Source organism: Silurus meridionalis, chromosome 18 (genome assembly GCF_014805685.1).
Source record: "Silurus meridionalis isolate SWU-2019-XX chromosome 18, ASM1480568v1, whole genome shotgun sequence".
Lineage (NCBI taxonomy): Eukaryota > Metazoa > Chordata > Actinopteri > Siluriformes > Siluridae > Silurus > Silurus meridionalis.
Window position 1 is genome coordinate 1,948,752 of NC_060901.1, and position 21,731 is coordinate 1,970,482.

The 21,731-nt window shown below is 43.5% G+C and overlaps 1 protein-coding gene across 3 annotated transcripts; it reads right to left on the reverse strand.

Annotated features, from left to right (window-relative positions):
• Positions 1-372: 372 nt before the first annotated feature.
• hcls1 (hematopoietic cell-specific Lyn substrate 1) lies at positions 373-17,182 on the reverse strand. 3 transcript variants are annotated; one of them, XM_046873396.1, is made up of 18 exons: positions 17,056-17,181; positions 15,609-15,692; positions 15,421-15,494; positions 13,555-13,684; positions 12,920-13,030; positions 12,745-12,799; positions 12,503-12,613; positions 11,543-11,653; positions 8,191-8,301; positions 7,760-7,815; positions 7,611-7,680; positions 6,607-6,755; positions 6,387-6,512; positions 3,358-3,517; positions 1,876-1,959; positions 1,592-1,669; positions 1,230-1,301; positions 375-1,144 (listed from the first exon to the last, which is right to left on the reverse strand). In XM_046873396.1, exons 2-18 carry the CDS (start codon positions 15,690-15,692, stop codon positions 1,011-1,013), a joined length of 1,716 nt encoding a protein of 571 aa, XP_046729352.1. In that variant the 5' UTR covers positions 17,056-17,181; the 3' UTR covers positions 375-1,010. The 3 variants fall into 3 exon arrangements, with proteins under 3 accessions (XP_046729354.1, XP_046729355.1, XP_046729352.1); XM_046873398.1 differs by lacking the exon at positions 11,543-11,653 and having other exon boundaries at positions 373-1,144; positions 17,056-17,182; XM_046873399.1 differs by lacking the exons at positions 11,543-11,653; positions 12,503-12,613 and having other exon boundaries at positions 373-1,144.
• Between the last annotated feature and the right edge of the window lie 4,549 nt (positions 17,183-21,731).

Below are 21,731 nucleotides of genomic sequence, written 5' to 3' on the forward strand. Positions count from 1 at the left end.
AACCAACATGATCCTCACCAGCATAACCCCAGCAACCAACATGATCCTCACCAGCATAACCCCTTCAACATGATCCTCACCAGCATAACCCCAGCAACCAACATGATCCTCACCAGCATAACCCCTCCAACATGATCCTCACCAGCATAACCCCTCCAACATTATCCTCACCAGCATAACCCCAGCAACATGATCCTCACCAGCATAACCCCTCAACATGATCCTCACCAGCATAACCCCTTCAACATGATCCTCACCAGCATAACCCCTCCAACATGATCCTCACCAGCATAACCCCTCCAACATTATCCTCACCAGCATAACCCCAGCAACCAACATGATCCTCACCAGCATAACCCCTCAACATGATCCTCACCAGCATAACCCCTTCAACATGATCCTCACCAGCATAACCCCTTCAACATGATCCTCACCAGCATAACCCCAGCTACCAACATGATCCTCACCAACATAACCCCCTTCAACATGATCCTCACCAGCATAACCCCCTTCAACATGATCCTCACCAGCATAACCCCTTCAACATGATCCTCACCAGCATAAACCCCAGCTACCAACATGATCCTCACCAACATGATCCTCACCAACATAACCCTCAGTTAGCAACTTTATGGCACATTTTGACTCCTAAATAAAAAGTGCATCACTATTATAATATGGTGGAAAAAATATATATTTATAAAACATATAAAATCTAAAAATAAACCATGATCCAATAAAAACCATGATAAAACATTGTGCCTCTATAATAATTATATTCATAACAGTTCCTGGGCCTTTGTTTAATTTTCTGTTTTACATCTAGTCTGCATATCACACACACACAAACACACACATACACACACATACACACACACCTGGCGGAAGGTAAGAAGAGGCATTAAAAGCAGCAGATTTGGCAACCCTGCACCCAAAAACAACATGAAAAAGGAGCCGATGTTGTACACACACACACACACACACACATAATGCAGACGTGTGGATTTGCTCTACATGAGCTGCACAAAGGATGCTGGGAAAAGTCCAGTGCGTCCGTGACAGTGTCCCTTCCACCAGCCCTCGTCCACCATCTCGATGTGAGTGATGATGTCATCAGGCATGAAGGAGATCTCATCATCCGCCTCTGAAACCAGGACCGGACCGTTAGAACACACACCCTGTGTATGTGTGTGTGTGTGTGTGTGTGTGTGTGTGTGTGTTATACGCACCGCCCTGATAGTCGTACAGAGCTTTGGCTGATTGTCCACCAGTGTTTATATCTTCATAATCGTTCTCAACAGCTGCAAGAGGAAACACACACAATCACATACTAACCTCAGCTGTGTCCCAAACCACCCCAATGAAACGTATATATAGACTATATAGTGAATAGGGTGTGTGTGGTTTGGGACACGCCCACAGTGCACTGGTGTTTATGTGGAATATATAGTGAATAGGGTGTGTGTGGTTTGGGACACACCCACAGTGCACTGGTGTTTAAGTGGACTATATAGTAAATATGGTGTGTGTGGTTTGGGATACGCCCACAGTGCACTGGTGATGGTGATTAAGTGGAGTGTGTTGGACTCACTGGTGGGGTGATCTGATCTGAGGTCCCTGTAGTCTTCAGGGATGTCTCTGTGAGGAAGAGGAGGAGGAGCGGATTCTTCTACCATGTGATCAGAGGAGGAAAAGTTACGGTTATTAATCGAGTCTAAATTTATTTGGTGATTTATTTTTATTTATTAGTCTGAAACTAATGTTCGTAACCACAGAATCATTGTGTTGAGAGAAGGTTGTGCTGCTGATGGTGTGTGTGTGTGTGTGTGTGTGTGTGTGTGTGTGTGTGTGTGTGTGGACTCTGTGATGACTGACCGGTGTAATGAGCTGATCCGAGGTCCTCGTATTCTCCTCCGATGTCCCTGTGAGGAAGAGGAGGAGGTACGGAGCTGTCGTCTTCTAACGGGGAAAAAGCAGTGTTTATAAATCCAAAACCATTCAGCGATTCATTTACTCTTCTGTGACAGACACATCACATCACGTCACGTCACACCACATTACATTACGTCACACCACATCACATCACGTCACGGCACATCATATCACGTTACGCCACATGACGCAACATCACGTCACGCCACATCACGCCATGCCACATCCCGCCACATCACGCCAGGCCACGTCACGCCACGTCACGTCACATCACGTCACATCCACATCACGTCACATCCACCTCACGTCATGTCACGTCACGCCACATCACGTCACATCACGTCACATCCACATCACGTCACACCACATCACATCCCGCCACGTCACGTCACGCCACATCACGTCACATCCACATCACGTCACATCCACATCACGCCACATCACGTCACATCCACATCACGTCACATCCACATCACGTCACGCCACGTCACGCGACGTCACGTCACATCCACATCACGTCACATCCACATCACGTCACATCACGTCACATCCACATCACGCCACGTCACGCCACATCACGTCACGCCACGTCACATCACGCCACGCCATCACGCCACGCCATCACGCCACATCACGCCATCCACATCACGTCACATCCACATCACGTCACATCCACATCAAGCCACATCACGTCACATCCACATCACGCCACGTCACGTCACGTCACGCCACGCCACATCACGTCACATCCACATCACGTCACATCCACATCACATCACATCACGTCACATCCACATCACGTCACATCACGTCACACCACGTCACATCCACATCACGTCACATCCACATCACGTCACACCACATTACATCACGCCATGTCACGTCACGCCACGTCACGCCACATCACGTCACATCCACATCACGTCACATCCACATCACATCACGTCACGTCACGTCACATCTACATCACGTTACATCACACCACATCACGTCACGCCACATTACATCATCTCAAAAAGTGACTTTTCTTCCAATTTTATTCATTTTAATAAAATCATAAATCCACACATTTTATTTACTCAGTAAATTTCTTCACCCACAGTGGAGTGATGCTGGTGTCATGTGGTCTTTCTGGTGGGTTCATATGGTGTTCATGTCATATTTATGTGGTGCTCATGTGGTGTTTATGCAGTGTTTATATGTTTTTTTGTTCATGTGTTCATGTTATGCAGTGGTCCTGGGTTAGTGGTGGTCCTTCATGCAGTGTACATTCATATGGTTTTGTGTCGTTCATGTGGTGCTCATTTGGTGCTCATTGGGTGTTCATGTCATGTTCATGCAGTGTTCATGTGGTGTTTATGTGGTGCTTACGAGGTGTTCATGTGGTGTTCAGATGTTGTTTATATGGTGTTCATGTGGACTAACCCGCTTGATGGGCTGAGCCAAGTTCCTCGTATTCTTCTTCAATAATGTTTCTCTGAGGAAGTGGAGGAGGAGCAGAGTCATCTTGATCTAACAGGTCATCAGATCGAGGGGGAAGATTCGGGGGCTCGTCATAGTCATTATCAGGCTGCTCATCATCTACCTGTGAAAACACCAAACAAGAGTGGATGAGAGGAAGTGGAGAAGTAGAAGTGGAGGAGTAGAAGTGGAGGAGGGGAAGTGGAGGAGAGGTGGAGGAGAGGAAGTGGAGGAGTAAAAGTGGAGGAGTGGAAGCGGAGGAGTGGAAGGGGAGGAGTAGAAGTGTAGGAGAGGAGGAGAGGAAGTGAAGGAGTAGAAGTGGAGAAGAGGAAGTGGAGGAAGTGGAGGAGTAGAAGTGGAGGAGAGAAGTGGAGGAGTGGAGGAGAGGAAGTGGAGGAGTACAAGTGAAGGAGAGGAAGTGGAGGAGTAGAAGTGGAGGAGAGGAAGTGGAGAAGTAGAAGTGGAGGAGGGAAAGAGGAGGAGAGGAAGTGAAGGAGTAGAAGTGGAGGAGAGGAAGTGGAGAGAGGAAGTGGAGGAGAGGAAGTGGAGGAGAGGAAGTGGAGGAGTAGAAGTGGAGGAGAGGAAGTGGAGGAGGAAGTGGAGGAGGAAGTGGAGGAGAGGAATTGGAGGAAAAGAAGTGGAGGAGGAAGTGGAGGAGAGGAAGTGGAGGAGAGAAGTGGAGGAGAGGAAGTGGAGGAGTGGAAGTGGAGAAGTGGAGGAGTGGAAGTGGAGGAGAGGAAGTGGAGGAGTAGAAGTGAGGAGTAGAAGTGAGAAGAGGAAGAGGAGGAGAGAAGTGGAGAGAGGAAGTGGAGGAGAAGTGGAGGAGTGGAAGTGGAGGAGAGTGGAGGAGTAGAAGTGGAGAAGAGGAAGAGGAGGAGGAAGTGGAGGAAGTGGAGGAGTGGAAGTGGAGGAGAGGAATTGGAGGAAAAGAAGTGGAGGAGAAGTGGAGAGAGGAAGAGGAGGAGAGGAAGTGGAGGAGTAGAAGTGGAGGAGAGAAGTGGAGAAGAGGAAGTGGAGGAGGAGAAGTGGAGGAGTAGAAGTGAGGAGAGAAGTGGAGGAGTGGAAGGAGGAGTAGAAGTGGAGAAGAGGAAGAGGAGGAGAGGAAGGAGGAGTAGAAGTGGAGGAGAGGAAGTGGAGGAGTAGAAGTGGATGAGAGGAAGTGAAGAAGTAGAAGTGGAGGAGGGAAAGAGGAGGAGAGGAAGTGAAGGAGTGGAAGTGGAGGAAAGGAAGTGGAGGAGAGGAAGTGGAGGAGTGGAAGTGGAGGAGAGAGGAAGTGGAGGAGTAGAAGTGGAGGAGAGGAAGTGGAGGAGAGGAAGTGGAGGAGAGGAGGAGAGGAAGGAGGAGAGGAAGTGGAGGAGAGAAGTGGAGGAGAGGAAGTGGAGGAGAGAAGTGGAGGAGAGGAAGTGGAGGAGAGGAAGTGGAGGAGAGGAAGTGGAGGAGAAGTGGAGGAGAGAAGTGGAGGAGTAGAAGTGAGGAGAGGAAGTGGAGGAGAGGAAGTGAAGAAGTAGAAGTGGAGGAGTAGAAGTGGAGGAGTGGAGGAGTGGAAGTGGAGGAGAGAAGTGGAGAAGAGGAAGTGGAGGAGAAGTGGAGGAGTGGAAGTGGAGGAGTGGAAGGAGGAGTAGAAGTGGAGAAGAGGAAGAGGAGGAGAGGAAGTGGAGGAGTAGAAGTGGAGGAGAGGAAGTGGAGAAGTGAAGGAGTAGAAGTGGAGGAGAGGAAGTGGAGGAGAGGAAGTGAAGGAGTAGAAGTGGAGGAGAGGAAGTGAGGAGTAGAAGTGGAGGAGAGGAAGTGGAGGAGTACAAGTGAAGGAGAGGAAGTGGAGGAGTAGAAGTGGAGGAGAGGAAGTGAAGAAGTAGAAGTGGAGGAGGGAAAGAGGAGGAGAGGAAGTGAAGGAGTGGAAGTGGAGGAGAGGAAGTGAGGAGAGGAAGTGGAGGAGTGGAAGTGGAGGAGAGGAAGTGGAGGAGTAGAAGTGGAGGAGAGGAAGTGGAGGAGTGGAAGTTAGGGAGGGAAGTGGAGGAGAGGAATTGGAGGAAAAGAAGTGGAGGAGGAAGTGGAGGAGAGGAAGTGGAGGAGAGGAAGTGGAGGAGAGGAAGTGGAGGAGGAAGTGGAGAAGTAGAAGTGGAGGAGAGGAAGTGGAGAAGTAGAAGTGGAGAAGTAGAAGTGGAGGAGAATTGAAGGAGAGAAGTGGAGGAGAGGAAGTGGAGGAGAGAAGTGGAGGAGTAGAAGTGGAGGAGAGGAAGTGGAGGAGTAGAAGTGGAGAAGAGGAAGAGGAGGAGAGGAAGTGGAGGAGTAGAAGTGGAGGAGAGGAAGAGGAGGAGAGAAGTGGAGGAGAGGAAGTGGAGGAGAGGAAGTGGAGGAGAGGAAGTGGAGGAGTAGAAGTGGAGGAGAGGAAGTGGAGGAGTAGAAATGGAGGAGAGGAAGTGGAGGAGAAGTGGAGGAGAGGAAGTGGAGGAGGAAGTGGAGGAGAGGAATTGGAGGAAAAGAAGTGGAGGAGAAGTGGAGGAGAAGTGGAGGAGGAGAGGAAGAGGAGGAGAGGAAGTGGAGGAGTAGAAGTGGAGGAGAGGAAGTGGAGGAGAGAAGTGGAGGAGAGAAGTGGAGAAGAGGAAGAGGAGGAGAGGAAGTGGAGGAGTAGAAGTGGAGGAGAGGAAGTGGAGGAGTAGAAGTGGAGGAGAGGAAGTGGAGGTAGAAGTGGAGAGTAGAAGTGGAGGAGAGGAAGTGGAGGAGAGGAAGTGGAGGAGAGAAATGGAGGAGAGGAAGTGGAGGAGTAGAAGTGGAGGAGAGGAAGATGAGGAGAGGAAGTGGAGGAAGTGGAGGAAGTGGAGGAGAGAAGTGGAGGAGAAGTGGAGGAGAGGAAGTGGAGGAGAAGTGGAGGAGTAGAAGTGGAGGAGAGGAAGATAAGGAGCGGAAGTGGAGGAGTAGAAGTGGAGGAGTAGAAGTGGAGGAGAGGAAGATAAGGAGAGGAAGTGGAGGAGTGTGCTATAGGCAGCAGTTGTTACTTCAGCTACAGGATCAGGAGAGTCTCTGGGAATTTCTGGAAGTGATCTGAAGCTCGGTGATGGTTTTACAGCTTCAGGGATGACAGGAGTCCTCTGTTTCTCCTGCTCGTACTCACAGCTGGTCACCTACACATACACACAATTTGCTTAGTTCACAAGTTCACACAAGTCCAGTGTTTGTGTTTGTGTGTGTGTGTGTGTGTGTGTGTGTGTTATTTACCTCTTGTCTCTTCCGTGCCTCCTCTTTTTCTCTCTTTTCTCGAGCTTGTCTCCTCACTCGCTCCTCCTCTGCTTGCTTCCTGCTCTCCTCCTCCGCTGTCTTCGCCATGTTCTCAAAGCGAGACTTCAGGTTTCCTGCTCCTAAACTCGCTACTCACACACACACACACACACACACACACACACACACACACACACACACACACACACACACACACACACACACACAGTGCCTTAATAATCGTATTATTCTAACGTCTTTGTTGCAGGTTCTTGACTTGAGGTTTCTGATTATATTTTTCAGGACCTGAAATGACCTGAAATTTGGTCCATGCCAAAACTTGGTTCATGTTCATGTGTTTATTGCATTTCACTGTGCAGCCAGCAGAGGACTCCTACATTAGACATAGCTTCTTTAATTAAGATTAACAGGCAGTTGTTTTTCACCTCACTGCCAGCAGAGGGCTCCAACACTGCACACTACTTCTTTAATGAGGATTGACAGGCACTCGTAATTCACCTCACTGCCAGCAGAGGGCTCCAACACTGCACACTACTTCTTTAATGAGGATCAACAGTGATTTAATTCACTTCACTCTTGCTTTATACCTCACTGCCAGCAGAGGGCTGTAATATTACACACAGCTTCTATAATGAGGGTAAATAACCACTGATTATTCATCTTACATCCAGCTGAGGGCTCTAGCATTACACACGGCTTCTTTAATGAGGTTCAAGTGGAACTTGTAATTAATGTCACATCCAGCAGAGGGCTCTAACATTACACACAGCTTCTTTAATGATGATTAACAAGCACTCACTATTCACCTCACAACCAGCAGGGGGCTACACATTACACTAACAATACACATTTAATAACAAATCAGATTGGTGAGTTTGTATTTTTATGAATGTAAATAGAAGGTATTCAGTCCTAATTGAGGTGTTGTGACAGTAGCATAGCGTGAGGTATCAGCATCTGTATTTTAACAGTGTGACACTTACAGGCCTCGAGGGGTTGAGTTTTCTCATAGGATGAAGTCGGAGATTCCATCTGACTGAAGGAAGCTGCGCTCTGAGATCAGACGAGTTCATGTCATTCAGAAAATCACTGATCACGTTTATGTGTTAATGTGCAGGTTAATGAGGTTTACCTTGTCCATGCGGTCGTCCTGTACGCCAAAGCGTCCTCCAAAACCTTTAGCATAGTCTGGAAAAGAAGATGCGCAGAAAGACAGAGGCCCCCTGGTGGCATGAGCTGGTACTGAAGATGGAGGCATTTACCCTTTCTCTACTGATTCTCTCAGGATTTTCCTGATCTCACTTTCTCCTCTTTTCTTCTGCTTTCTACTCTGTACACTTCCACTTCTCCTCATCTCACTCATTCTTCTCGTTCTGCTTTAATCTCCTACATTCGGTTACATTTTCTCTCGTCTCCCTTTATATATTTATCTAATTTCTTCTCTTCTTTTTCTCAGTTCTTCTCATTTCCTTTTCCTCCTCTTTCACATCTTTCTGCTTTGTTCCTTTCCTCTCTTTTTACTCCTGTTGGTAAATTTTAGAGTAAAGGAGTTGTTTTTCTCACCTTTCTGCGACTCATGTTTCTCGGTTTCTCCTTTATAATCGTATCCCAGAGCCGCTTTATCCACTCGCTCCTTCTGCACTCCGAACTTCCCCCCGAACCCTTTAGAGTAATCTGTAGGGGGAAAACAATAAAATAAATAAATAACAATGTGAAATCATGTGACATTTCTGTTCTACATAAAAGGTCTTGATTTCCTTTAACAGCTCTGAAGTCACAGAAGTGTTCAGGGTTCAGTGCATCCATTCGTAAAATGAGACGAACATGAGCTCTTATGTCAGGTGAGATGTTTTCTCAAATCCTGTCTGTGCTTATATGATTTCTGTTGTAACTGGAGTTAGTGAGCTCTCCCTTCACCCAGACTCAACGCGCTACAACGGCTTGTATCTAAACAGTAGCCTACCAAGAAAGTCATTGTTCACTGTCTTCCTCCTTCCTTTCACAACTATTTCTCTCGGGAGTTTATCTTTTGGCATCGTCGTGTGTTTAAAAAGAAAAGTTTTTTCTCCCGATGCCGTGCAGCTCAGAACACAGGTGAGGTGCGTTTTTTCTTTTTCGTTCGGAAATTTCATTGGTCTAATGTTATGGGGTTCAGTTTTTTGGCTTGAAGTTTGTGAAACCGGGAAAAACCCAGGAAAAATTCATAAATTTGCCGCTTCGTTGTTTAAGCCGCGGGGTTCAAAACGTGGGAAAAAGTAGCGGCTTGTAGTCCGAAAAAATACGGTACTTATTTTTGAAGTAGTTTTTATAATCTGTAATTTTACTTTTACTTAAGTATGTTTTGTTTGAAGTTTTGTTCTTAACTACATCTTACATCTAACCTACATTTGTTACTTATTAAAAAAAAAAAAAAAATCAATAGAAATAATACAGAGGGAAAAGAATCGCGCTCTGGAAACTACTGCACTGATTGGTTGATGGGTGAAGAACAAACACGCTAAAGTCACAAGAAAGAAAAATGGAGATGGAGATGGACCAGACAGACGCCACTGATGGAAGTTGTAGGTGTGTTTTTCACTGTCAGAATTCTGAATCTGCATTTGCGATTTCTCTCAGTATCATAAATAATATTATAACAGATTAAATCTTTTGCTATGAAAGTGCACGACTCACATTAAACTCAAGTCATGAACTGTAGTGTTTTTTTATTGTAATTTGTAATTGTTTTGTTATTTGTAAAGGTGTTCCTTTAATAAAAACAGCGAGTTTAAGATTTATTTTTCATTTCCTTTTTTAACTGCACTACAATCCCACACCTCGCTGTTAAAACAAGTAACTCTGTCAATTTTACTCAGAGTAAATTATAAATGAGCTACTTTTTACTTTTACTTTCAGCTTCAGACCAGGGCTACATCTCTCTGTTAGATTTACTCAGTAGTGGGTGGTCAGGGTCAGTAAATCTTCTCTGCTGGACTAAACACTATCAGAAGCACTGACCTACATTTACAACCTAAACTCTAATATTTGTTCCATGAAATTGTATAAATTTATTTCATCAGTTTCTTCTCTTCATGTGGTAGTGTTTCTCTCGGCTGCACTGCTTCAGTACGTGTACGTGGATGTAGATTTTTGTCCAATCAGATTTCAGCCTCTATGTGCTGCCATGTGAATCTAATCTGCTCAGAGCCTTCAGAATCAGTACTGCTGGACTTTTACCATAGAGAATATTACCAACAGATCTGTTAACCAATCAGATTTCAGATTCTCCTCACAGAGCAGATCACTGGCCCAGAATAGCGTCAGCATTTTTCCGTCCTCTGATTGGTTGGTCAGAGGGAAACTGTTGCAGCCGAGTTTGACTGGTAAAACACGTGTGTAGCTCTGCACACGTTCATACATCTGAGTTAGACTTTTTTACACCTACGGAGGAAGAGAAATTGATTTGGTCTCGGACAAACTTAAAAATCCATTTTCCAGAGAGCTAGACATGGTGAGGAGGTTGTCCAACCCCGAAGCTAGCTAGCGTGTCTCAGCCCGGGAAAGGGTTTGTTCTCCACTTCCAGACCAGTGAATACGAGCGGTACCACTGGATTACAGCCTCTGGGGGGCGCTGCACATTATGAGTCTGCATCTCAGTAGGTTGTATTTTATTTAGATTTTTAATGTTTTTGTCATGTTATTACACAAATATTGATTGTGAACTGCTCCAGATGTTGTAGGTGCACAGTTGTGGTTGTAGTGTAGAGGTTTGGAGTCTTAACTGGGTTTGTTGTTTTAGTAAAATGGTTTTCACCTCCATGTGTGAAACGTCTCTCTGTAATGCCACGTGTTGTTATATTGTGTGTTTGTATTTTATTGATGGTTTCTATAATTGTGATGTGATAGTGGTGTATTAAGAGGTGGATAAAGTCGGGTACGTCCCTACTGAACGCCTGGGTACCAAATGCTTGGTCCGCCACTGGTTTTACTAGATCTCAGTGCTGCATTCAACACTATATCATGATCTTCTCCTGGATCGCGTACACAATTACATTGGCATTCAGGGACAGGCATTAAGCTGGTTTAAATCCTACCTGTCTGATCGTTACCATTTTGTAGATTAAAATGAAGAACTATCAGGTTAATGCAAGTAAATTATGGGGTGCCACAAGGTTCAATTCTAGGACCCCTGCTTTTCACAATATACATGCTTCCGTTAGGAAGTATTATTAGAAGGCATGGAATTAGCTTCCATTGTTATGCTGATGATACTCAGCTATATCTCATCTAAACCAGGCGAAACACTCAATTAACCCGGATGACTGAGTGTGTTAAGGAAATAAGAGATTGGATGACCCATAACTTTCTACTTTTAAATTCTGATAAGACTGAGATTTTGCTCATCGGCCCAAAACCAGTATACAGAAGCTCCAGCATCTCAACCTGCATTTAGACGGATGTTCTGTAACCACTAGTTCAACAGTAAAAGACCTGGGAGTTATTTTAGAGCAACTTATCTTTTAAAAATCACATCAACCAAGTTACAAAAACAGCTTCTTCCACCTTAGAAATATTTCTAAGTTAAGAAACATGTTGTCTATATCTGATGCAGAGAAGCTCGTCCATGCGTTCATGACCTCCAGAATAGACTACTGTAATGCGTTACTATGTGGATGTCCTGCATCATTAATAAACAAGCTTCAGTTAGTTCAGAATGCAGCAGCCAGAGTTCTTACAAGGTGGAGAAAATATCACCATATAACTCCAATCTTCTCATCCCTACACTGGCTTCCTGTTAAGTTTCGCTACATCTTTGCTACTGTCATCTTTTTCCTGTTTAACAAAAAAAATTTAAACAAAAAAGTATATAAAGAGCTCTAAAGGTCGCTCTACACACTTCTGCTGCTCGGCCCAATAAATCAGAATAAATACAAACCTTTCTGCGACTCGTGTTTCTCGGTTTCTCCTTTATAATCGTATCCCAGAGCCACTTTATCCACTCGCTCCTTCTGCACCCCGAACTTCCCTCCGAACCCTTTAGAGTAATCTGCAGAGGAAAAAAAAAAGAAAAAGAAAATAAGTATTTGTATTTTGTATTTTGTAACAAAATACAAACAAATAAATAAATAAATGTGGGGTAATTTTATAAAAAAAACGTATTTCACCATTTTTTTACTTTTCTTTCAATTAAACTGTGCTGAATATACACCAGTGACACACAGGGAAACGAGCCAACAAATAAAAAAATAGAAATATTATGTATAAAAATATTGGCAAAAAATGTGTAGGAAGAAATTGTGTTTATATCAAATGCTACATCACAGGTGAAGTCAGACAAGCGAGCGAGCTGCATGTGTACATACAGGAAGGTGAAATGGGAACACGATGCGTAACGCTCAAAAATAATTATTCCAGATTGATATTTGTAAAACATATAGCTTGCAGCAGCGATTAAGGGGGCCAAGCACTTTCACTACCTTAGGGCAGGCCACAGCACCGTTTCTAGGCAGAGGCAAACTAAGCGGCACTCTAGGATGCAAACATTTGGGGGGGACTGCCCTGCGGCCGCCCTCGCCCTCGCCCTCGCCCCCCCCTCATTTATTTAAATTATTTATCTGTTTTTCTGCTGAACTTTTATATACAGTAAATGCTTACATACTAAAATTCAGGCAATTTTGCAATCATTATTAAATGTGTTTAACCTTTTTTATTGAAGGTTGCGAATGATTTGTATGGTCTGGGGGGTGGAGCATATTGGTGGGAGGGCGGAGCTATTGGGGGAGGAGCCCCAGCAGGCCAAACACTCTGTTAGTAACACAGAAAGACCACAACTAATTCCAGCATACATATATATATATATATATATATATATATGTATAATTTGTGATTTTCTCACCTTTCTGTGACTCGTGTTTCTCGGTTTCTCCTTTATAATCGTATCCCAGAGCCGCTTTATCCACTCGCTCCTTCTGCACTCCGAACTTCCCTCCGAACCCTTTAGAGTAATCTGTAGAATTTTACATACAATAAGAGAAAAAGGTCTTGATTAATATGAGCCCTGGGTGGCAGGTGGAAAGGGTGAAGTGACGTCTTTCACTTCCTTCCTTTCACCTGAACACTGTTTGTGAAATGAAGTACCTTTCTGAGAGGCGTGTTGCTCGACTTCTCCTTTATACTCGAAGCCCAGAGCAGACTGTGGAGAGGAAGTGCGATAGAATCAGACCCGAGCAGCGAGAACACAATGCAGGAAACCGTGTGAATCTTCTTCCTTGTTGTTCTGAACATGTTAAATATGATGAGTTATCACATGTACCTGGTCTTTACGGTCCTTCTGTACACCGAATTTCCCTCCGAAACCCTTCGCTGCGTCTGTCTGAGACGAGTGCTGAGATACCTGAGCTACATAGCTGTGCCCCACTGCATCCTGGGAAAAAAAATGATCAAACATGTAATCATGTAATGCTGAATCTCTGTTACTCCACCCACTTTATCAAAATAGTAATAAAATACTTTTATATATAAAAACAACAAACAAGCTTCAGAAAATTATACTTTTTATAATAAATTTAATTTTAATATATTAGCACTGGAATAAAATGATACACAACAGTAACCTGTAAAATATAACAAATATTTATTTTTTAATCAATATTTTTAGTTTTAAATAAAATAATATAAACAATTTAACACTACTTGTAATAATAATAATAATAATAATAATAATAATAATAATAATAGTAATAATTACAATGCAATGCGTTATATAAGCCATGTTTATATTAACACATAATGAATCAATAATAGATCATAAATAAATAAATTAGATAAACAAATGAAATATTTGATATATACTCCTGCATGCTGCAGCGTACATTTTTAAATAATAAAAAAAATTAAAAATAAGCCAATTTATTTTAATAATGATATTACATGCATAATATTTCAGACCTTATCCATCCGGTCTTTCTCGATGCCGAATTTGCCGCCGTATCCGTATGAAGCTTTAGGACCTTTTTCCTGCTCCTTCTTCAGCACCACTTCATGCTCCTGAGAGACCTTCTGCCTCAGATCGGCCACACTACACACACACACACACACACACACACACACACACACACACACACCACATACTTCCACATAAATCCCAGTACATTATAATTTGTGGCATGTGGCAGACGCTCTTCTCCAGAGCCACTTACACTTTTATTAACCAGCTGAGCAGTTTAGCATTGAGTTCCTCACTCTTTACTCTTTATTTATTATTTACATTTTAATATTTTACAGTAATGAATCTCAAATTTGTGTAAAGTTTTGTTTCTAAGCATCAAGTAACAATGAACCCAAACTCTACACTAGTGAACGACTGAGGCTAATTCATTAGCTAGCTAGCACAAGGGCAGGTGTAATCAGGAAATAAACTAAAGGCTATAAGGCATATTTGTAGGTGTATAAATTGTGTGTATAAAAAGTGCAGGGGTTTAGGATTTATTGTGAATTATTTGTAATAATTACAGTCCTGTATAAAAGTCCAATTTACTCACAACTGAGTAGGAGATAAAGCAGAGTGGTCACATGACCTTATTCACCAACACGTTTTTTACACATTCTATTCACAGCCGCTGATTCAGTATTTTCCATTACACACAGCAGTCCCCCTCTTTTCCCAGAATGCTCTGCTCTCAACTTTTCTACTGCCTCCATGTGCCGATTCGCCTTCTCGCTAAACCGAGTCCATATTTGGGTGTTTAATACCCTGCAGTTCTGCTACTTCCTCTCTCTCACTTCCTCTATCTGTCATACTGGGTGACGTTTTAACCGCCTGGGTTTCAGTTCAGCGCAGAATAGAAACGTCTAAAAATGTATTCTACACCCCCTGAAGGTCTGAACGGTTCTTCTGAGACACGCTGAGCTGCACGGAATACAGTTATATAGCGAATGAAGCTAGCGCTAGTAATAACTACTGACCTGATAACTGGGTATGAGGTGCACTGCACACTACATTTACTTAAAGTCACAATAATCAGAGTCAGTCAGCGAGTCAATTAATGAATCAGTCAATCGGTCAGTCGAGGAGTCGTCAGTACGTCTATCAATAAGTTAGAGAGTCATTATTAAGTCCTTGAAAAAGTCAGCAAGCCATCAGTGGGTCAGTGGGTCAGTGAGTCAGTGAAACAGTCACTGTCTCAGTGAGTCAGTGAGTCAGTGAATCAGTCACTGTCTCAGTGAGTCAGTGAGTCAGTGAATCAGTCACTGTCTCAGTGAGTCAGTGAATCAGTGAATCAGTAACTGTCTCAGTGAGTCAGTGAGTCAGTGAATCAGTCACTGTCTCAGTGAGTCAGTGAATCAGTGAATCAGTCACTGTCTCAGTGAGTCAGTGAGTCAGTGAATCAGTGAATCAATCATTGTCTCAGGGAGTCAGTAAGAGTCAGTAAACTAGTCATTGTCTTCATGAGTCAGCGAGTCATGTATTAGTGAGTCAGTGAGTTAATTAGATAGTCAGTAAATCAGTCTGCCAGTGGGTCAGTGAGTCAGTCATTGTCTCAGTAAGTCAATGAGTCGAGAGATAGTCAGTAAATCAGTCTCGGTGTCAGTGAGTCTATGAGATAGTTAGTCAGTCACTGTGTCAGTGTGATAGTCAGCAAATCAGTCTGTCAGTGAGTCAATGAGAGAGTCAGCCAATGAGTCATTGTGTCTGTAAGTCAATTAGTGAGTCATGAGATACTCAGTGAGTCAGTCTGTAATTGAGGAAAAACAACAGCACATTATAAAGTAAACCCTCGACTGATATGTACTGGTTTTTGTCCTGGTTTGTACCTGATGTGCTCTTTGCGTCCTGATCCTTCAATGGTTTTTGATCCCCACCTCTGTTCCTGCTCCGAAACATCGTTCTGACACACAAAAACACATATTCTCACTTCGTATCATATCCATTCCACTCAATTCTGAATTCTTTTCACTAATGTACAGTGTAATTAAAGTGATAAGATAAATATAAGATATACTTCAAAATCTGGATCGGTTTCCCAGTCGTCCCCCTCAGAAGCCACCTTCACACTCACATTGTGACCCACCACGGACTTCCACATCTACAGAGAAGAAAAAGTCCAAAAACCTTTCTTATCTCACACACAAGTCGCGTTCGCTGTCCTCACAAAGGTCAGTGTTATTATAAACCTGCAGTTATATTGGCAAGTCTTCTAACATCACAGTAAAATTAAAGCTGCGGTAAGTAACATTAGTAAGTTTCAATAACATAAGGAAAATTAAAGCTGCTGTAAGTAACATTAGTAAGATACAATAATATCAGGAAAATTAAAGCTGCTGTAAGTAACATTAGTAAGTTTTAATAGCATCAGGAAAATTAAAGCTGCGGTAAGTAACATTAGTAAGTTTTAATAGCATCAGGAAAATTAAAGCTGCGGTAAGTAACATTAGTAAGTTTTAATAGCATCAGGAAAATTAAAGCTGCGGTAAGTAACATTAGTAAGTTTTAATAGCATCAGGAAAATTAAAGCTGCGGTAAGTAACATTAGTAAGTTTTAATAACATCAGAAAAATTAAAGCTGCTGTAATGTTATCAAGTGTTTTTTAACATCATATTAAACTAAAACTGCTGTGAATTATTTCAGCTTCTCACTGTAATCACTGTAAAATTAAAGCTGTTGTAAGTAATGTTAGCAAGTTTAATTTGTATAAACAGTACAGGCAATAAAAGAGCGCCTCCTTGCAGTGCCCTGGTGAGTCCAGGTGAACGGGACTGTGGTGAAAATCAGGTAACGTATTTCATGGATTTTACACCGGTTTCGTTGATTTGTGTTTCAGTAGTTAGTTATAAGCCCTGCTATAGCTGTTTCTCGAGGGAATTAAAAGACAGAACTGGTCACTACACACCCCCAAGACACACACTTATCACTTGGTAGCGTGAATGTAGAGCTCAGGGTGTGAACACAATTAAGACGTGTGTTACCGAAAATCACTTACAGACGCTTTAACTTTATTTGATGCAGTACAGTGTGTTTAAATGCAGCTTTTACAGGTGTGTTATCAGTAACTGTATATATACACACACACACACACACACACACACACACACACATATATATATATATATGCATATATTGTTATTGTTGTTGCTTCCTGTCAGAGTTGATGGTTTCTTCCGTGTCATGTCACTACACAAGTTCCTCAATTTCTGCAAAACTTTTTGCACTTTTTCTATCTTTATTTCCAGATCCCTCACTATTTCAGTTACAAGCACACATTCACTAAACCACAACTAACAGAAAATACAGAGCAGAAAATGATTACGTTTTTCAACAAGCTGCAAACACACTTCCTGGTATTAAAGACGTATATTCAATAGAATAATTATAATATATTATATATATTAGAACTTTATTAGGAGGAAGAGAAAGAAAAAGAGAACACAAGGAATTGTAGTTTACTTACTTTGCGGTTGCGTTGAGTAAATAAAAAAACAGATAAAAATATGGAAGAGAGAAAAAAGAGAGAGAAAACCAGCAGTCGGTGAAGTAGCGCTCGTGCATGAGGAGGAGAGAGAGATATAGGAAGTCAGGAGGAAGTAGAGAGAGAGAGAGAGAGAGAGAGAGAGAGAGAGAGAGAGAGAGAGAGAGAGAAGGTTGTGGATTCTTATTTTTGAGTCATTATAAAGACAAAGTCAGCATTTATAATATGATTTAGTTTTCCTCTTTTTTCTCTTAATGGCAGCATCCTGGCATCTTTTTGGATTTGTGGAGATTCCTGCAGCTACATGTAGGTGAGATCAGGAGGCCTGGGGTACAGTCAGAATTTGCATTAAGGTGTTCAATAGGGATGGAGCTCTAGAACTTCATGGATCTGGGTCTGTGCACAGGGGCAGAGTCATGCTGGAACATGTTTGTGCCAAGTTCAAGTGAAGGGAAAAGTACATGCTCCTGCATTCAAAGACGTGTGATGATGTGAGGGCCGGTTTGTGAGTGAAGGGGCGGAGCCAGGAGAAGTCTGTAATTCCTAATGAATATTTCCCCAGTTTCACTCCGTTATTCATGCCCCCTGTTTTCACTTTCAAAGGGTCGATGTGTAGAGTCCACATGTTGGTTCTGCATTTAGGGTCCATATGTACGATTCATATGTAGGGTCCATATGTAGGGTCAATGTATATGGTCCGTATGAAGGGTCTTTATGTAGGTTCTGTGTGTAGGGTCTGTATGAAGAGTCTGTGTGTAGGGTCTGTATTAAGGGTCTGTGTGTAGGGTCTTTATGAAGGGTCTGTATGTAGGGTCTGTATGAAGGGTCTGTATGAAGGGTCTCTATGTAGGGTCTTTATGAAGGGTCTGTATGTAGGGTCTGTGTGTGGGGTCTGTATTAAGGGTCTGTATGAAGAGTCTGTATGTAGGGTCTTTATGTAGGGTCTGTGTGAAGAGTCTGTATGTGGGGTCTGTATGAAGGGTCTGTGTGTAGGGTCTTTATGAGGGGTCTGTATGTAGGGTCTGTATGAAGGGTCTGTATGTAGGGTCTGTATGAAGGGTCTGTATGTAGGGTCTGTGTGGGGTCTGTATTAAGGGTCTGTATGAAGAGTCTGTATGTAGGGTCTTTATGTAGGGTCTGTATTAAGGGTCTGTATGAAGAGTCTGTATGTAGGGTCTTTATGTAGGGTCTGTATTAAGGGTCTGTATGAAGAGTCTGTATGTAGGGTCTTTATGTAGGGTCTGTATTAAGGGTCTGTATAAAGAGTCTGTATGTAGGGTCTTTATGTAGGGTCTGTATTAAGGGTCTGTATGAAGAGTCTGTATGTAGGGTCTTTATGAAGGGTCTGTATGTAGGGTCTGTATGTAGGGTCTGTGTAGGGTGTGTATGTAGGGTCTGTGTGTAGGGTCTGTATGAAGGGTCTGTGTAGGGTCTGTATGTAGGGTCTGTGTGTAGGGTCTGTATGTAGGGTCTGTGTGTAGGGTCTGTATGAAGGGTCTGTGTGTAGGGTCTGTATGTAGGGTCTGAATGAAGGGTCTGTATGTAGGGTCTGTGAAGAGTCTGTATGTAGGGTCTGTGTGTAGGGTCTGTGTGTAGGGTCTGTATGAAGGGTCTGTGTGTAGGGTCTGTATGTAGGGTCTGAATGAAGGGTCTGTATGTAGGGTCTGTATGAAGAGTCTGTATGTAGGGTCTGTGTGGGGTCTGTATTAAGGGTCTGTATGAAGAGTCTGTATGTAGGGTCTGTATGAAGGGTCTTTATGAAGGGTCTGTATTAAGAGTCTGTATGAAGAGTCTGTATGTAGGGTCTGTATGAAAAGTCTGTATGTAGGGTCTGTATGAAGGGTCTTTATGAAGGGTCTGTGTAGGGTCTGTGTGTAGGGTCTGTATGAAGGGTCTGTGTGTAGGGTCTGTATGAAGGGTCTTTATGAAGGGTCTGTATTAAGGGTCTGTATGTAGGGTCTTTATGAAGGGTCTGTGTGTAGGGTCTGTGTGTAGGGTCTGTATGAAGGGTCTGTGTGTAGTGTCTGTATGAAGGGTCTGTATGTAGGGTCTGTGTGTAGGGTCTGTATGTAGGGTCTGTATGAAGAGTCTGTATGTAGGGTCTTTATGAAGGGTCTGTGTGTAGGGTCTGTATGAAGGGTCTGTATGTAGGGTCTGTGTGGGGTCTGTATGAAGGGTCTGTGTGTAGTGTCTGTATGAAGGGTCTGTATGTAGGGTCTGTGTGTAGGGTCTGTATGTAGGGTCTGTATGAAGAGTCTGTATGTAGGGTCTTTATGAAGGGTCTGTGTGTAGGGTCTGTATGAAGGGTCTGTATGTAGGGTCTGTGTGTAGGGTCTGTATGTAGGGTCTGTATGAAGAGTCTGTGTAGGGTCTGTATGAAGGGTCTGTGTAGGGTCTTTATGAAGGGTCTGTATGTAGGGTCTGTGTGTAGGGTATGTATGTAGGGTCTGTGTGTAGGGTCTGTAAGGGTCTGTATGAAGAGTCTGTATGTAGGGTCTTTATGTAGGGTCTGTGTGAAGAGTCTGTATGTGGGGTCTGTATGAAGGGTCTGTGTGTAGGGTCTTTATGAGGGGTCTGTATGTAGGGTCTGTATGAAGGGTCTGTATGTAGGGTCTGTATGAAGGGTCTGTATGTAGGGTCTGTGTGTGGGGTCTGTATTAAGGGTCTGTATGAAGAGTCTGTATGTAGGGTCTTTATGTAGGGTCTGTATTAAGGGTCTGTATGAAGAGTCTGTATGTAGGGTCTGTATTAAGGGTCTGTATGAAGAGTCTGTATGTAGGGTCTTTATGTAGGGTCTGTATTAAGGGTCTGTATGAAGAGTCTGTATGTAGGGTCTTTATGTAGGGTCTGTATTAAGGGTCTGTATGAAGAGTCTGTATGTAGGGTCTTTATGAAGGGTCTGTATGTAGGGTCTGTATGTAGGGTCTGTGTAGGGTGTGTATGTAGGGTCTGTGTGTAGGGTCTGTATGAAGGGTCTGTGTGTAGGGTCTGTATGTAGGGTCTGTGTGTAGGGTCTGTATGTAGGGTCTGTGTGTAGGGTCTGTATGAAGGGTCTGTGTGTAGGGTCTGTATGTAGGGTCTGAATGAAGGGTCTGTATGTAGGGTCTGTATGAAGAGTCTGTATGTAGGGTCTGTGTGTAGGGTCTGTGTGTAGGGTCTGTATGAAGGGTCTGTGTAGGGTCTGTATGTAGGGTCTGAATGAAGGGTCTGTATGTAGGGTCTGTATGAAGAGTCTGTATGTAGGGTCTGTGTGTGGGGTCTGTATTAAGGGTCTGTATGAAGAGTCTGTATGTAGGGTCTGTATGAAGGGTCTTTATGAAGGGTCTGTATTAAGGGTCTGTATGAAGGGTCTGTGTGTAGGGTCTGTATGAAGAGTCTGTATGAAGAGTCTGTATGTAGGGTCTGTATGAAAAGTCTGTATGTAGGGTCTGTATGAAGGGTCTTTATGAAGGGTCTGTGTGTAGGGTCTGTATGAAGGGTCTTTATGAAGGGTCTGTATTAAGGGTCTGTATGTAGGGTCTTTATGAAGGGTCTGTGTGTAGGGTCTGTGTGTAGGGTCTGTATGAAGGGTCTGTGTGTAGTGTCTGTATGAAGGGTCTGTATGTAGGGTCTGTGTGTAGGGTCTGTATGTAGGGTCTGTATGAAGAGTCTGTATGTAGGGTCTTTATGAAGGGTCTGTGTGTAGGGTCTGTATGAAGGGTCTGTGTGTAGGGTCTGTATGAAGGGTCTGTATGTAGGGTCTGTGTGTAGGGTATGTATGTAGGGTCTGTATGAAGGGTCTGTATAAAGGGTCTGTGTGTAGGGTCTGTATGAAGGGTCTGTATGTAGGGTCTGTGTGTAGGGTCTGTATGTAGGGTCTGTATGAAGGGTCTGTATGTAGGGTCTGTATGAAGGGTCTGTGTAGGGTCTGTGTGTAGGGTCTGTGTGTAGGGTCTGTATGAAGGGTCTGTGTGTAGTGTCTGTATGAAGGGTCTGTATGTAGGGTCTGTGTGTAGGGTCTGTATGTAGGGTCTGTATGAAGAGTCTGTATGTAGGGTCTTTATGAAGGGTCTGTGTGTAGGGTCTGTATGAAGGGTCTGTGTGTAGGGTCTGTATGAAGGGTCTGTATGTAGGGTCTGTGTGTAGGGTATGTATGTAGGGTCTGTATGAAGGGTCTGTATAAAGGGTCTGTGTGTAGGGTCTGTATGAAGGGTCTGTATGTAGGGTCTGTGTGTAGGGTCTGTATGTAGGGTCTGTATGAAGGGTCTGTATGTAGGGTCTGTATGAAGGGTCTGTGTAGGGTCTGTGTGTAGGGTCTGTATGTAGGGTCTGTATGAAGGGTCTGTATGTAGGGTCTGTATGAAGGGTCTGTGTGTAGGGTCTGTATGAAGGGTCTGTATGTAGGGTCTGTATGTAGGGTCTGTATGTAGGGTCTGTATGAAGGGTCTGTATGAAGGGTCTGTATGAAGGGTCTTTATGAAGGGTCTGTATGAAGGGTCTTTATGAAGGGTCTGTATGTAGGGTCTGTATGAAGGGTCTGTATGAAGGGTCTGTATGAAGGGTCTGTATGTAGGGTCTGTATGTAGGGTCTGTATGAAGGGTCTTTATGAAGGGTCTGTATGAAGGGTCTGTATGTAGGGTCTATGTAGGGTCTGTATGAAGGGTCTGTATGTAGGGTC

What these genes read in the sequence shown, in the direction of transcription:
- hcls1 (XM_046873396.1), bottom strand. Translation starts at nt 15,692, where the DNA reads ATGTGGAAGTCCGTGGTGGGTCACAATGTGAGTGTGAAGGTGGCTTCT. An exon ending in GCAACACGCCTCTCAGAAAG is followed by an intron (nt 12,614 to 12,744) that starts GTACTTCATTTC and finishes AAAATTCTACAG; the next exon opens with ATTACTCTAAAGGGTTCGGA. An exon ending in AACTCAACCCCTCGAGGCCT is followed by an intron (nt 6,756 to 7,610) that starts GTAAGTGTCACA and finishes GTGTGTGAGTAG; the next exon opens with CGAGTTTAGGAGCAGGAAAC.